General features: G+C 48.0%; 6 protein-coding genes across 6 annotated transcripts; 3 read left to right on the forward strand and 3 right to left on the reverse strand.

Annotated features, from left to right (window-relative positions):
* Positions 1-1,876: 1,876 nt before the first annotated feature.
* Positions 1,877-3,052, forward strand: N7516_004843 (uncharacterized protein; the record flags this gene model as incomplete). Its single annotated transcript, XM_057217563.1, has 4 exons — positions 1,877-1,890; positions 1,945-1,976; positions 2,019-2,984; positions 3,036-3,052. 4 exons carry the CDS (start codon positions 1,877-1,879, stop codon positions 3,050-3,052), a joined length of 1,029 nt encoding a protein of 342 aa, XP_057079446.1.
* Positions 3,053-3,159: 107 nt separating this feature from the next.
* Positions 3,160-4,347, reverse strand: N7516_004844 (uncharacterized protein; the record flags this gene model as incomplete). The annotated part of the gene is made up of 1 exon (XM_057217564.1): positions 3,160-4,347. The coding sequence occupies one exon, from the start codon at positions 4,345-4,347 to the stop codon at positions 3,160-3,162; it is 1,188 nt and encodes a 395-aa protein (XP_057079447.1).
* A 1,031-nt stretch (positions 4,348-5,378) lies between these two features.
* On the reverse strand, positions 5,379-6,275 carry N7516_004845 (uncharacterized protein; the record flags this gene model as incomplete). The annotated part of the gene is made up of 2 exons (XM_057217565.1): positions 5,379-6,096; positions 6,148-6,275. The coding sequence occupies 2 exons, from the start codon at positions 6,273-6,275 to the stop codon at positions 5,379-5,381; spliced, it is 846 nt and encodes a 281-aa protein (XP_057079448.1).
* A 338-nt stretch (positions 6,276-6,613) lies between these two features.
* On the forward strand, positions 6,614-8,522 carry N7516_004846 (uncharacterized protein; the record flags this gene model as incomplete). Its single annotated transcript, XM_057217566.1, has 4 exons — positions 6,614-6,754; positions 6,805-7,277; positions 7,338-8,287; positions 8,347-8,522. 4 exons carry the CDS (start codon positions 6,614-6,616, stop codon positions 8,520-8,522), a joined length of 1,740 nt encoding a protein of 579 aa, XP_057079449.1.
* Positions 8,523-9,246: 724 nt separating this feature from the next.
* On the forward strand, positions 9,247-10,633 carry N7516_004847 (NAD(P)/FAD-dependent oxidoreductase; the record flags this gene model as incomplete). The annotated part of the gene is made up of 2 exons (XM_057217567.1): positions 9,247-9,456; positions 9,536-10,633. 2 exons carry the CDS (start codon positions 9,247-9,249, stop codon positions 10,631-10,633), a joined length of 1,308 nt encoding a protein of 435 aa, XP_057079450.1.
* A 183-nt stretch (positions 10,634-10,816) lies between these two features.
* N7516_004848 (uncharacterized protein) lies at positions 10,817-13,306 on the reverse strand (the record flags this gene model as incomplete). The annotated part of the gene is made up of 9 exons (XM_057217568.1): positions 10,817-11,310; positions 11,365-11,548; positions 11,604-11,776; positions 11,830-12,100; positions 12,160-12,698; positions 12,749-12,904; positions 12,952-13,046; positions 13,098-13,220; positions 13,266-13,306. The coding sequence occupies 9 exons, from the start codon at positions 13,304-13,306 to the stop codon at positions 10,817-10,819; spliced, it is 2,076 nt and encodes a 691-aa protein (XP_057079451.1).
* Positions 13,307-13,601: the final 295 nt, after the last annotated feature.

The following is a 13,601-nucleotide window of genomic DNA, read 5'->3' on the forward strand; positions in this document are numbered from 1 at the left end:
AGCGGGCCGACTGCCTGGAATAGAGGAAGCAGTGAGAATTTAGGAAATTTGGTCTGGTGATCATTGATCTTCTTTCTCATTGCAGGTAACACATCGCCCTAGATCTCACCGCAATGATGACGTGTTGAAGCTAGGGTGGTCAAGAATGTTTTTCCGTATGTTTCACAGGCAAGACCGTTAGTACCGAACCAGTGCGCCAACTTGCGTCATATAGACCGGGAAAGTCATACATGAGACAAGAGATATTCCACGAGTTAGAAGGGGGATATGTTACCTATCCCGGACACCGCTATACATTTAAGGTCGTTGCCTCAAATTCACGGTCCACACGAACGTACCCCCGCGTAAGAGCTAAGGGGGGGAGTGGATATGAGGTATTAACGGAGGATGGTCATATGGCCAAATCAACATGTATGGTGACTCGGATTAATAAATGAATCGGAAAGTAATCGTGGAGGTTTGCTGAGTACCCGTCCTCGGGAGTAGGTACCATACATATTCCAACCTTGGAAGGTTACGATGAGCTGGGTAGGTACGCCTAGCCCCGCAGTGTACCAGACTTATAGGAATTCTAAGCTCCACTCAGCATTAAATCCGGGGAGCTGATTGGCCCATTCGGTGAACCTCCGAAGCTTGGTAAGCTTATCTCTGTCGGGGTAGGTGGATAACCCTAACCCTAGGCCGGTGTTAAAATTTATGACCCGTCACTGTATATGGGTTGTCTTCATTTCACCACATCATAAGCGATAGTAATAACCAACCGAATATATATCGTCACTTATGAATTCAGCAGCATGTGTAGTGAAGCCAAAAAACGATTCACCGATAAGCTTTCTATCCCTAATGCCATTGTCTATATAAGCCATAATCAATTAGTTGAATTTCTTGATATAGCAGTGTTTGCTGTCAAAGACACTCCAAACACCTTTGATAAGGCTATAGTAGACGAGGATAATGATGTTGAATCTGTCGGATCTAAAATCTAGTACGACATTAACAGTCATCTCAAGTCTACCTAAATACAGTGGTGGTGGAATTCGAAGATTAAAACGGGCCTCTTAGCATAGTTAGTAGAGACAGCCAAAGCATTGTTCGAAATATTGTATACACCAAATGTTCCGATGAAAACCAAACGGCGACCGAATACATCGGAGAAAGAACCAAATTTCCATATTCAGCCACTTGGTGATCTGACATGGATCCAAAAGAGGTAGTAAAGGTGGACAAAGGGAAGCAGTAAAGCTGCAAGGTGGATATCTCGTCCGGCAACTTTGACAGCTTTGTCATTCATCTGCTTCACATAGTAAGTCTAGGTAAAATAGCAGTAGGACTGTTTCGTGCTTTATACATCCTTGAGCTCATACCCCATCCTGGTCGTCGATATTAAGACTTAATTGTGTTGGATTTCTTACTCTGTAACTTAACCTTTACAACTCTCTGCTCAATCAATCTCACATTGCACAATGCACTTCGACTTCCACCACGTAGACCTCCCCTAACAAATTGCCTTGCACTCAAGTTGACTCAACATATGTCCCATTCTTTGTTCATTCTGATCTAAAGCTATGTTTACGCTCTCTATACTCTTACTTCCTGCTCACTTCTTTCTCGCTTCTTGCTTCCCTACACGTTAGCTCTTACCTACCAGGGGCACCTTCCATGCCCACTACCTCGGGTGCCTAGGTAACCCATCGCTACCGTAGATACATTAGTGCCTGCCTCATCTGTAGTATAACTACTTTGTTGATCTTGCTATCTTACTTCTCTTCTTTTTCCTTCTCTCAATATTTCAAAAGTACTGCTCAGTTACAGTATATAACACGACGACACTTCTTTTTTTTCTTTATCAAGGGCCTTCCGTAGTTGTTGCACACACATGGATACCTCGCAGTAAGTTGGGTAATCGTATTCAATGAATTCATGCATTACTGACTGAATTTCCAGGGCTGGCGAGCAGACCCTCAATAGGGCGCAAGGTATGTCCCCTCCCGTTGGTCCTCATGCTGACATTGTTACAGGTGGATCTGCCTATGCCGAGGGGTCCAGTTCTTCCTCCCCGACGGAAGCGTCGGTTCACATCATCGAGGACCTGTCTCCGCTGGTCCGGACAATGAACGAGACTCTCGGGCGAAGCCGTTTGATCGTCAATCAAGAGCCGAACGACAATAACGAGGACTTGATGGCCCCAATCGGTCAGAGCGACCGACTCGTCGATGCGACAGAGGATTTGGAGAGGACCGTCCGGTCGCAGGAATTCTACCTTCGCTACGGCGACTATATGGGGCGAGTATGGAAGCGCCTCGAACATGCTTCCCGTTGTGTCCACCAAGGTCATTGGCCTGCTGGAGTCGTCGCTGTTGGCATAGATCTCGAGCGGGAGGAGGAGCTCGGGGGGGGGGAAGCCTCGGAGAAGCTGGCGGGGGTGTTGCAGCATCTCGAGGGGCTCGGGATCAAGATCAGCAGCGATGTGGCCAAGACGGCAATTTTGGGATATGCGAAACGCAACAAGATCTGCCATGGAGGTCCCAGTCGACTTGGCGACAAGGAGACTCGCGATGCAATCGCGAGCAATGCCAAAGACCTGGGAAAGTTTCTACCCGACGATCAGAGAGCGAATCGCCATCTCTGGGTGCGAATTGTCAAGTTGTGGAAGAAGTGCGGGAGATACGTGGAGGATGTGCGAAAGTCGGCTCCGGAGACGACGCCAACCCCGGATTCATCTCGTCTACTCGCCGCACCGCCCCGTACCGCCGAGGAGAAGGAGGAGTTCACACGAGCCTTGGAGGAAGGCTCATTCCAGGGCGAGCTGGATCAACTGAGCCGAGAAGGAGGGCCCTGCAGACAAGACTCACCTCATCGCACGCAGTCGACGAGGTCCGACCCATTTCACGGTGTTCCTAGTAAGCGGAAGACGGACTACTGTGCAAGAGGAAGGAAAGACAGCAAGATCGCAGTTTCCATTCTGGCCCACAGGAAGAGATTAGGTAGGTATTCCCACCTGGTACAAATAAATGACTTATGAATGACTTGACAAGAGACGCAAACCCCCTGAAGGACCAGGTCAAAATGCTTAGTTGAAAGTGTGAGTGAAATTAATTGAATGGTCGAAGGGAACAATGTAAGATTCACAACATGGCAGAGAATTTCTTCGATCTCGTTTCAATCGCTCTCATCAGGATCAGGCAAATAGGAAGGTACCCTGTTTGGAATTGCTCTAGCCTCCTTAGCCAGAAACCTCCCGAACACTGTGCCAGGGAACCTACTGTCATCCACGAACCAGGAGGTGAGGCTAGGCGTACTATCTCCAAAATAACCTGACCAAAGAGATTCGGCATACCTGGTATCTCTCCATGGCCGGATCCAAGCAGCCTTCAGTTTCTCTAGGTCATCGTGCGAGGGAAGAGGATTAAAACACATGAATAAGTTGTATCTTATTATAGCCGCACGTAACATGGGGTCATGCTTCAGAACAATATGTCGGCGTGTCCGAAGATCCGTAACGAATTGTTTTTCGTATTCCGACTTCCAGATTTGGAATCGTTCCAGCCGAAGAACTGCAGCCGTTTTCCCAGGAATATCATCGAGCTTCGTGTCTAGAAATATTCGGGTATCGATGAGCCAATCTCTAGGTGCCGTAGTGATGAAACTCCAGCCGTTAGATGTACAATCATTCTCATTTTTGTATAGAAGAGACTGAGACTCCTCTCGTAACTCCCGTTCGGTCGCTAGCGTAGCAGAATAGGCCGGTGGTATTCGATAGTACCAATTTGAAAGGCGTGTGAAAGGGATGATTGCAATATCATGATCGGGGCGATATCCGTTGGTATATGTGATACTCTCTTGTGGTTTCTTATCCCTCGACCAATCTTCTAGTAGGCTCACCCATACTGAAGGAGCTGAAGGCGTTGTATTTAGTGTATTGATGAGTTGGTTGACCTTCTGCCAAATTTGCACGATTTGACCGGGATCTTCTTGAGGGGGAGATGAGATGTTAACTAACATTTTACCCCCGATTCTTCTCCATGGAAAGGTATGGAGATGGTTGCGAACAGCTTCAATAGTCTTCAATTCCCATCCGTGGTTATGTGTCCGCCTGGTAGTAAAATTGAATCTCAGCCCGCCCGCAACTTGAAACTCGTGCTCGAAGTCCTTAAAAAGATGGTCTGATATCTCTTGGTAGAGGTATCGACTGCAAAGCAAGATAGCTAAAGCAAAAGGGGTGGGATGTATTTCATCGAAGACAGATTCCCATATCATCCAACGAAGTTCAAGTGGGAGCTTTGCGAACGTTCCCAGTTGAGCAACGCCGGGATGTTGAGGCGCAGATTTGTCCTCGGCACGGTCCATGGCGTTTTGTTGGTGTAAATTAGAGATGTGAAGATGAAAAGCTGGGAAATTTCTTAGCTACCACACCCCCGTATCTAAGCCAATAATTACTGACCTTCGTGTTCCGAGTGGTTGCAAGGTTGTAATAGGAGTGATATTCCGATGAAGTTTGATGAAAAGCTTTGAAGGAGCAGATATTGAAATTCAGATGGTTTGTAGGAAGCTAGGTTATAGGTTATCACTCTTAAGAAACATCAAGTATATATAGTCCAGCTATGAGTCAAAACTACTTGAAATGGCTGCGGCCCGGGCCTTCAAATCTTCCAGGAAACCTCATACTCAAAATAGTTTAGTAGCCCCTTTTTCACATCCATGGATGTCACCGCTTAAACGTAATAAACCCGTCACCTGTGGTCAGGCCGTGAATACCAGCGGTAGTGAAAAATCTCACAACTCTACAATTCAAGGTATCTACTCAAATGAATGGGTTAGAAGTTAACGAAAGCAATGCTGATCATTACAAGGCACATCGGTCGCTATCTATGAAGTTGGATGCGCAATAGGTGCAGGTTCCTGCGCCTTTCTAGGTGACAGACTTGGCCGTCGCAAGACAATTTTCCTTGCCGGTTGCATTGTCCTAATTGGTATAGCCATTCAAGCAAGTCCCTTCTCGCTCGGCCAACTTATCGCAGGCAGAGTCATTACTGGTAAACTCCCAACCTATCATTCAACAAGTTACAATAAGCTAACTATTACTTCGTAACTGAAAAGGTCTCGGTGTCGGTGGCTTCGAATCGCACAGGAGATGCCCTACCGGACGGAGATTCTGGCACACGTCGACGATACCGAGAAGGGTATGGAGGCGACCCAGGCGGAGAATCCTTGAAAACGATATGAAGAAGATTGTGATGATGTGATGTTTATCAGTGTTTAGATGGAAGCTTGCGATATATCATAGATTTACGCCTCTAGTGTAATTCCGTTGGGTCTATTGATCCCCGCGCGATTTTTACAGGGTATGAAATATATAGTTAGACAATAAATTGATTTGTTCAATCTGAGACTTTGGCATGAAAAGCAGATCGCAACTCTATATTCGTCAAGCACCCAATTCCAAACGCAGGAATAATACGAACACAACGCAAAAAGGTCGATGAGGGAAGATATTGCTGCGAATGCTTCACCCTTTCCAGGAAGGGCATAGTATATTGCCGTGTATACATATCCAACGCCAACAAATGCAGTGGAGTAGCAACCAGCTGAGTCAGGACGGGCACGGTCAACTGAGTGATGATCGGCTTTGTGTGGGGATGAGTTGCCAAGCGATCGGGGATTGCATCCGACAACCACGGGGCCAACGTAAATGATCCAAAGATAGTGACACCGTCTCGTACGAGGAAGATAGCAGCTGCAGTTCGTGCCAATGACTTGTTTTGGAGGGGTACGGAGATTGGAGTGTTTGATGTCTTGGCATCGGGACCCCTGCCGGTGCCGTATTCCTGCGCAAATCGGATGTCCTTCCACAGCGCTAGCGGCACGTTAGCCATCATAGTCGTGGCAAATGTGATCGTCCCTGCGACGGTTATCCCAAGCTTGCGACTGATTGTGTCGGTCACATTTGCGACGGAATAGGTTGCCGCGTAAAGGGCCCAGACAATACCAAAGGGTCGTTGGAAGACAAACAGACCCGGCTGTCGGAGGGCCCAGAGCGCATGCCGACGAAGTCCGCGGAGAATTGGTTGTTTGAAGGCAGCTTGCTCGACAAGCGATCTAATAGCCTATTAGCGCGGAATCATCGCGCTTGGAAGTGTTCGGACGAACCTGTCGATAATGGCTACCGCGGGTGTCACTAGAGACGCCGAGGCTGCTGCTGCGGCAAGATCGCCGGCCAGTTGTCCTAGTTCAGGACTGCCCCAACGAGCTTCATTTGATTGAGCTTCTTGTTGCATAATGATAATATGAAGTACATAGTTCTAAGTCTCATGCTTATCTACTTCGAAAATATGGCTCCGGGGATAGGAATACACTACCCAATCCAGCCTGATACGAGCACCGGGTGGCCTCCCGATGCTGCAGATACTCGAACAGCAGCTATGGATTTAGCTTAATCTTGGCCGTCAGAGCTCAAGCTCGCTGCAATCGTCATGTGGGGTAAACGGGGAAGCCTCCGATATCTCTAGGAGGGGTCGTTGGTCGTTGACGTTTAAATCAGTCTGTTCGTCGTCTCAAACTGATTCTCAAGTTTACATTTGCCATTAACTCGACTCAGACTTGCTAGTTATTCATAATGTCTACTACACTCATGAGACTTCGCTCGGCACGGCCTACTGGCTCTCGCCTGCGCCCCATTCCTGCAGGACTTTCTATTCAAACTCGTACTAAGACCACCTTGCCATTCCGCCTCCCTGATGCTCGAAACGAACCAAACGTGAGTTGGACGGGACTATTTAGCCTAGCTTAATGCTAATTATACTACAGCCTCTATACAAGAAAGGCTCCCCGGAGCGTGCCAAGCTTGAAGAAGCATTGACCAAGCTCCGCTCTCAGCTGCCTGTGCGGAGCGAGCTCTTCTTTGACGGAAAATTCCAGGCGAGCTCCAAGTCCTGGGATCAACCATTGCCCGCCGAACATGCCACTACCTTCACAAACTACCCGCTTGCCACCGATGAGCAGACCCGATCAGCTATTGGACTAGCTCTGGAGGCAAAGCAAAGCTGGCAAGATACCCCATTCGTTGATCGAGCTTCGATCTTCCTCAAGGCTGCCGAGCTGCTGTGTACCAAGTACCGATACGAGATTATTGCGGCTACAATGCTCGGGCAAGGAAAGAACATCTGGCAGGGAGAGATTGATGCCGCGGCTGAGTTGGCAGATTTCTTCCGTCTGAACTGTAACTGGGCGGCTGAAATCTTGGAGAAGCAGCCCACTCGTGGCAGTGATGGCATGTGGAGGTTAGTTTATATTTGAAGTCTTGAGCTATGGTTAGTGGGTCATTTGCTAACTACTCGCAGTCGCATCGACTACCGTCCTCTGGAGGGCTTCGTTTACGCTGTCTCCCCATTCAACTTCACAGCCCTTGGCGGCAACCTGATCTGCGGACCTGCGCTGATGGGCAACGTGGTACTCTGGAAGCCTTCTGCATCTAACGTCTACGCCAGCTCTCTGCTCTACAAAATTCTTCTGGAAGCTGGTCTCCCTCCCAACGTGATCCAATTCGTGACTGGTGACCCCGAAGCTATTACCGAGACTGTGCTCTCACACCGCGACTTTGCCGGCTTGAACTTCATCGGTTCTTCCGATGTCTTCCGCTCTCTGTATGGCAAGATTGGCCAGGGTGTTGCCGCAAAGACATATCGCGAGTTCCCTCGCTTCGTTGCCGAGACCAGCGGAAAGAACTTCCACCTCGTTCACCCCTCCGCCGATATCACCAGCGCAGTCAACCACACCATTCGCGGTTCATTCGAGTACCAGGGTCAGAAATGCTCCGCCACATCTCGTCTCTACTTGCCCGAGTCTCGTGCCGAGCAGTTCCTTACCCAGCTGAAGGCTGGGATCAAGGAAATTACCATTGGGAACCCGGACAAGGATTTGGAGGCTTTCATGGGCCCCGTTATCCACCGTGGATCATTCGAGAAGATCAAGTCCATCATTGATGCTAGCAACAAGGACCCCTCGCTCAAGCTGATTGCCGGTGGTACTTATGATGAATCTGTTGGATACTACGTGCACCCTACCGTGTACCAAGCCGAATCACCAGACCACCGTCTCTTCAACGAAGAGATTTTCGGCCCCGTGCTTGCCGTGCACATCTACAAGGATGCCGAATGGGCTTCTACTTTGAAGTCTGTTGATCAGAATGGAGGTGGATTTGCCTTGACTGGTGCTGTCTTTGCCAAGGACCGCGTTGCTATCCGCCAGGCTGAAGATGCGCTCCGCTACTCTGCCGGAAACTTCTATATTAGTAAGTCTCACAGTCTCTATGTGGATTGTTCTTATATACCTAACTGTTTACTTTCACAGATTGCAAGACAACCGCCGCCCTTATCGGCCAGCAGTCTTTCGGTGGTGCTCGTGCTAGCGGAACTAACGACAAGGCTGGTAGCTCTGATCCTCTTCGTCGTTTCGTTAGTCCCCGGTTGATTAAGGAAGAATTCTTCGGTCAGGAGAATGGGTTCACTTACCCCAGCAACCACTAATGTTGAGATATAAAATGCATAGTTTATAGATCTGTTCGCCAACACATGTACTTTCACAATTTAAGCATTCTGTTGTTCATTTCTATCGATCCGCTTCTAAGATAAGAAGACACAAGGGCAGTAACCTATGGAATTGAGAGGTAGTACTTGAATAAGATTATGTATCTGGCGCGATATTTGACGCTATACTTTGATGTCTTTTTTGGATGTCCTTTTAGGCGCTGGGCTTATCACTCCACGACAATATATAGAGGTCTCTTTCACTTATAGCCAGGGATGTCCACTACTTTTGACCAATTATTTGTGTTAGTTTATGTATCACAGGACTCATATATATAGCAAACATAGTTTACATTGGTTAGACTATTGTGCAAACCAGAATCTTATGTCTTTAATAAAGTGGCCAAATGCAACTATTCTCAACGACTCGATTCTTTAACTACCCCTCACCATATCATAGAATATTTCAGTTATCTCGTCCAGTTACGACCTCTTACGTGGCTCCATTCACTTATCAAGAATATCCGAGAATATCCAAATTATCCAAAATATCAAAAAGTCCATTTGGGCCATCGGGAACCCTCCCGATAGTCCACTTCTCCGCATCCCCCGCACTAGGCCCTGGTGTCGGAATTGACGCCGTTGACTCATGGATAGTGAGCTGTGTAACTATAGATATAGAACAATTAGATCATTTGGTAGAAGTTCTCCATCGCATTTCACAATGACTATTTCCAAGTCCGATCCGATCATCATTGTTGGCGGCGGAGCCTTTGGGCTCTCAAGTGCTCTTCATCTGACTCGCTCGGGCTTCACGAATATATCCGTCTTCGAGAGAGATGAACATATTCCTCCGCGCTATTCAGCTGCCAATGATCTGAACAAGATTGTACGCGCGGAATACGAGGATCCATTCTACACCGATTTGACAATCGTAAGTCAACCATCTTTTCGATAAAAGGTATAGTGACCATGTGGATTACTGACCGATGTCTTGTTCATATTTTAATTAGAAAGCCATCGCCGCATGGAAAACCCCTCTTTTCGCACCTTATTTCCACCAGACTGGATTCCTCCACTGCGTGTCTGGCGAAGCACCCAAGAAAGCTATCGACACCCTCAATAGATTCCGGGCTTCGGCAAATGCGAGCGATCAAATCAAACCACATGTCGTACCTATCGACAGCAAGGACGATATTCGTCAAGCCTGCTGGCAACTCGATGGCCCGTTAACCGGATGGAATGGATACCTCAACCGCTTCGACGGGTATGCACACTCCGGCAACGCACTGGCGGGAGTATACCGCGCCGCGCAGGCAGCCGGTGTGCGCTTCTACCTTGGTGAACACGGCGCAGTCGATGAAATCGTCTATGTCAGCACACTACACGGCAAGAAGAGTTCCGGAATCCGAACGAAGGATGGGAAGTTCCACGCTTCTTCGCTGGTGATTGTCGCAGCGGGTGGTGCAGTCGGCCGTCTTGTCCCGGAGATCGGGAAGAAGGTCGTGGCTAAGTCGTGGTCTGTTGCGCATGTTCATCTTACCGATGAGGAGACTTCTGCGCTGCGTGGTATTCCTGTCACCTATGCTCGTGATCTGGGATTCCTCTTCGAGCCTGATCCTCAGACTAACCTGCTGAAGATTTGTCCTATGGGAGGTGGATATATCAATACGGATCCTCGGACTGGGGTTTCTCATGCGCCGGGAACTTTGGAGGAAAGTGCCTTTGTGCCGGAGCATGATGAAAGGCAGATGAGGAAGTTGCTGGCGCAGACTCTTCCGGCGCTGGCGAATCGTCCACTCGTTAAGAAGTCACTTTGCTGGTTTGCGGACACCGATGACTCGGACTTTATTATTGATTTTGTTCCTGAGACCTCGTCGTCGGTTGTTTTATTGTCTGGTGATTCGGGACATGGGTTCAAGATGTTCCCTATCTTTGGATCGTGGGTTGCGAATTTCTTACAGGCTGGGCAGCAGCGTGAAGGACGGTGGAAATGGAAGCATACCGATCCCAATGAGGGTAAGGGGAATTGGGGTGGTGATGTGAGCTGGCGTCTTGGGGAGTCGAAGGAGCTCTCTGAGATCCGGCCTCCTGTTTTGTCTAAGCTTTAATCTATTTGAATATTAGAAGAGTATAACTATGCGCTCCTCTTTACGGTGTTTTCAGGCTCAAGATAAAAGTATCATTAACTGCACAAGTCATAGACTAGCCTATATTTATTTTAGAACGCATACTATGCATCGAGGATACCAGTGGAATCCAATTGGAATTCGTCAACTCATCACACATTCAATTTACCATATACTATGTTCAATCATCGCATTCGACACCCACTCAGTATCATAACTCTCAATCGAGTCCGCGACAGCCATAATCTCAGCCGAAGTCAGCATCGTACTAAAATCACACCCCACATCAAAATCAGGATCCGGCCTTAGAAGCGCATCGTCATACCGAACAGACTGAGGTATAACACCAGGAATCGGTGTTGCAGAAGGGAAAGCTGGATCTGGAAGAATATTGGGTTGTTGGAAGAATTCAGCGACTGGTAAGTGTCGGGGCTGATCACCAGAGAGACATCCTATTAATGTCTGGTGTAGCTGCTGGAGTTCGGATCGCCGGAATTTAGCAACTTGGTTTCCGTCTCTGATCATTTCCTCGAAGATCGCATAGGCTTTCTCTAGCCAGTTGGGGTGGCTTTCTAGTACTCGCGGGTCGATTGCCGGGCCCATCAGGAGGATGATTGTGGATACGAAAACTGATTCTAGATCAAAGGGGAGGAAGGTTTCTGGAATTTGGTTGTTAGTCGAAAGGGCCTATCAGTAGCGAAGGGTTGTATTACCTAGCAGGCCTTGGCTCTGTAAACTGGAGAGAATACTGATGATGTGCTGAGCAGATTCAAGACACATTTGCATCAGGTTTCGGACATTTCGGGATGCATCGAGGGATTCCAGGCAGTTTTCTGGGGACTCAAAGCGGATTTTAAGAAAGCAGAATAGGAGAGGCCGCGTGGCGAGGATGATACACTGCGGGTGAGTGGTCAGCGGATGCGTCTCTTCCCACAAAGGGAACGGCACGTACCTGGTGATATTGAAGATGTAAATATGCTGATATTCGAGAAACGCCGCTGCCTGGATCCAAGTGTAGCGGGAATGACTCGCGAAGCTCATCGGCAAGCCCTGCGATGCTCGCCAATGCTGATTTGGTGCTCAGCAGAAAAGTCCGGTTGATGCGTCCATTGACAACATATATTGCTGTTTATTTTGTTAGGGATGATGATTAACGAGGGAGGCTCGGGAAATCTTACTGCTGTTCACCTCGGCAATGATCTGGGACAACTTGATGTGCATGCCTAATGACATTGTCTCCGATAGATCTGCAAAGGTAGGGAGCTGGGTTTGCACATATCGGTCACTGATCGACTGAGGCAGACCCATCAACGATGTCATTTCTCGGTCCAGGATATAAATGGTCCACCAAATTTTGCCGCATCTTTGGACCATGTCGTGTCCTAAATCTTCGACTGGCATGCTGGTGTGCATTCCTTGTGCCATAGCTATCCGCATGGCTTGCCCGATCTAGAGAATTGGTCAGTCAGGCTTTTTTTTCAAATGAAACATTCCTTTGGAAAACTTACGTAGTTATGTGCCGAGGTTCGATAGTCAACACACTGGTAGTATAAGGCGATGCAACATAGGATTTCCGTTCCCAACATAGGATCCCGGTAAAGAGCAGTCGGGTCAGGCAGAAGTTGCAAAGCTTTGACGAAATAACACACCCCCGGTGGCTTTTTACCTTGAGCCTTGGGCTGAACGAATCCTTTCCCAAAAGCCAAGACCAGGAGGAAATGGATGTACCACAAACTGTTTGTCATGGATTTCCCATCTCCCGAGTAAAACTGCTGCAAAGAGCCCATAAACTCATCTTCTTCAAAAAGATGATATAATTGTCCGCACCGGAATTGCACGGCGTTGATCAGATACATGGTATGATCGCGAGTCGGGACAACCGGAACATCTGGGCCCGGGCTTGTTCGTAACCCGTCCCATCCCAGTTCATAGGTCGTTTCATCAAATATCAAAGTTTCTGTAGGTAGTGTATCCTGATAGAGGTGCTGATGTGCCAAACTGAGAACTCGCCGAGTGAACGACCAGTTGGATGATGTTCCAAGATAGACTGTAGTAGATGTTAAGAGTTGCACATTCCAAGAAACTAGGGTAGCCTACATGTGCGGCCATTTGGTGCAGACATAAAAGCAGGAGGACCGGATGATAACGGGTTGGCTAGCTCGGAGTCCAAATCCTCCAGGTTCTGGTCCTCATCATGCTCCTCTGGAGTACTAGTTCTCTCCAAAGGAGGTACATCTTCGCGATCTTTTGGATCTGCAATAGGTTAGCAGGTAATCGTCTAAGCAGAAAGCAAGACACACCAATTTGAGTATCGAAATTTGAGCTGAAAGGGCTCACTTGGCCCTTCTCGCTCTGCTCTATACGCCCGATCTTCTGCTGTAGCTCCAGAATGTAGCTGCAAAAAAATGTGAGCTATCGATTCTTCTCAAGACTCCAATTGACTTACCCTCTTGTTACCAGGATCTTCTGATCACGATCGTTGAATATACAGCTAAGCTTTCGCTTGCTGCACCCGTCGCATGGCTGTGAACCGGAACATTTGATCTTTTGTCTCCGGCATCGCACACATCTAAACTGTCAGCGTGAATTCCCACTAATTCAAGACCTCACTCACGCATTTGACGATCGTTTTGTGACTCTTCCATTGCCCGCCATCTGTGTTGAGATATGTTAAGGAATCTGCCAGGCCGAAATGCGGGGGAAAAGTTCCCCGTGAGGCCCGTGAGGGCCGTGAGGGGGATCTCTTGTTATCAAAAAAGGAAGACGAATCAGATAGTTTGGTGAAGATGTGGATACAAAATCTTATCTCTTCAAGAGGATAGACGATAGAGGAGAGGGGAGGGATAGGTGTGTCGTCGGGTTCCCTCCCGATGATTCACATCAGTCAACTTATGTCATTTGACAGTTCCCTCTAGTTAACTATCTTTCTATACATTCATACATTCATACT

Source organism: Penicillium verrucosum (genome assembly GCF_028828655.1).
Source record: "Penicillium verrucosum strain IBT 35672 chromosome Unknown utg000001l_segment0_segment0, whole genome shotgun sequence".
Lineage (NCBI taxonomy): Eukaryota > Fungi > Ascomycota > Eurotiomycetes > Eurotiales > Aspergillaceae > Penicillium > Penicillium verrucosum.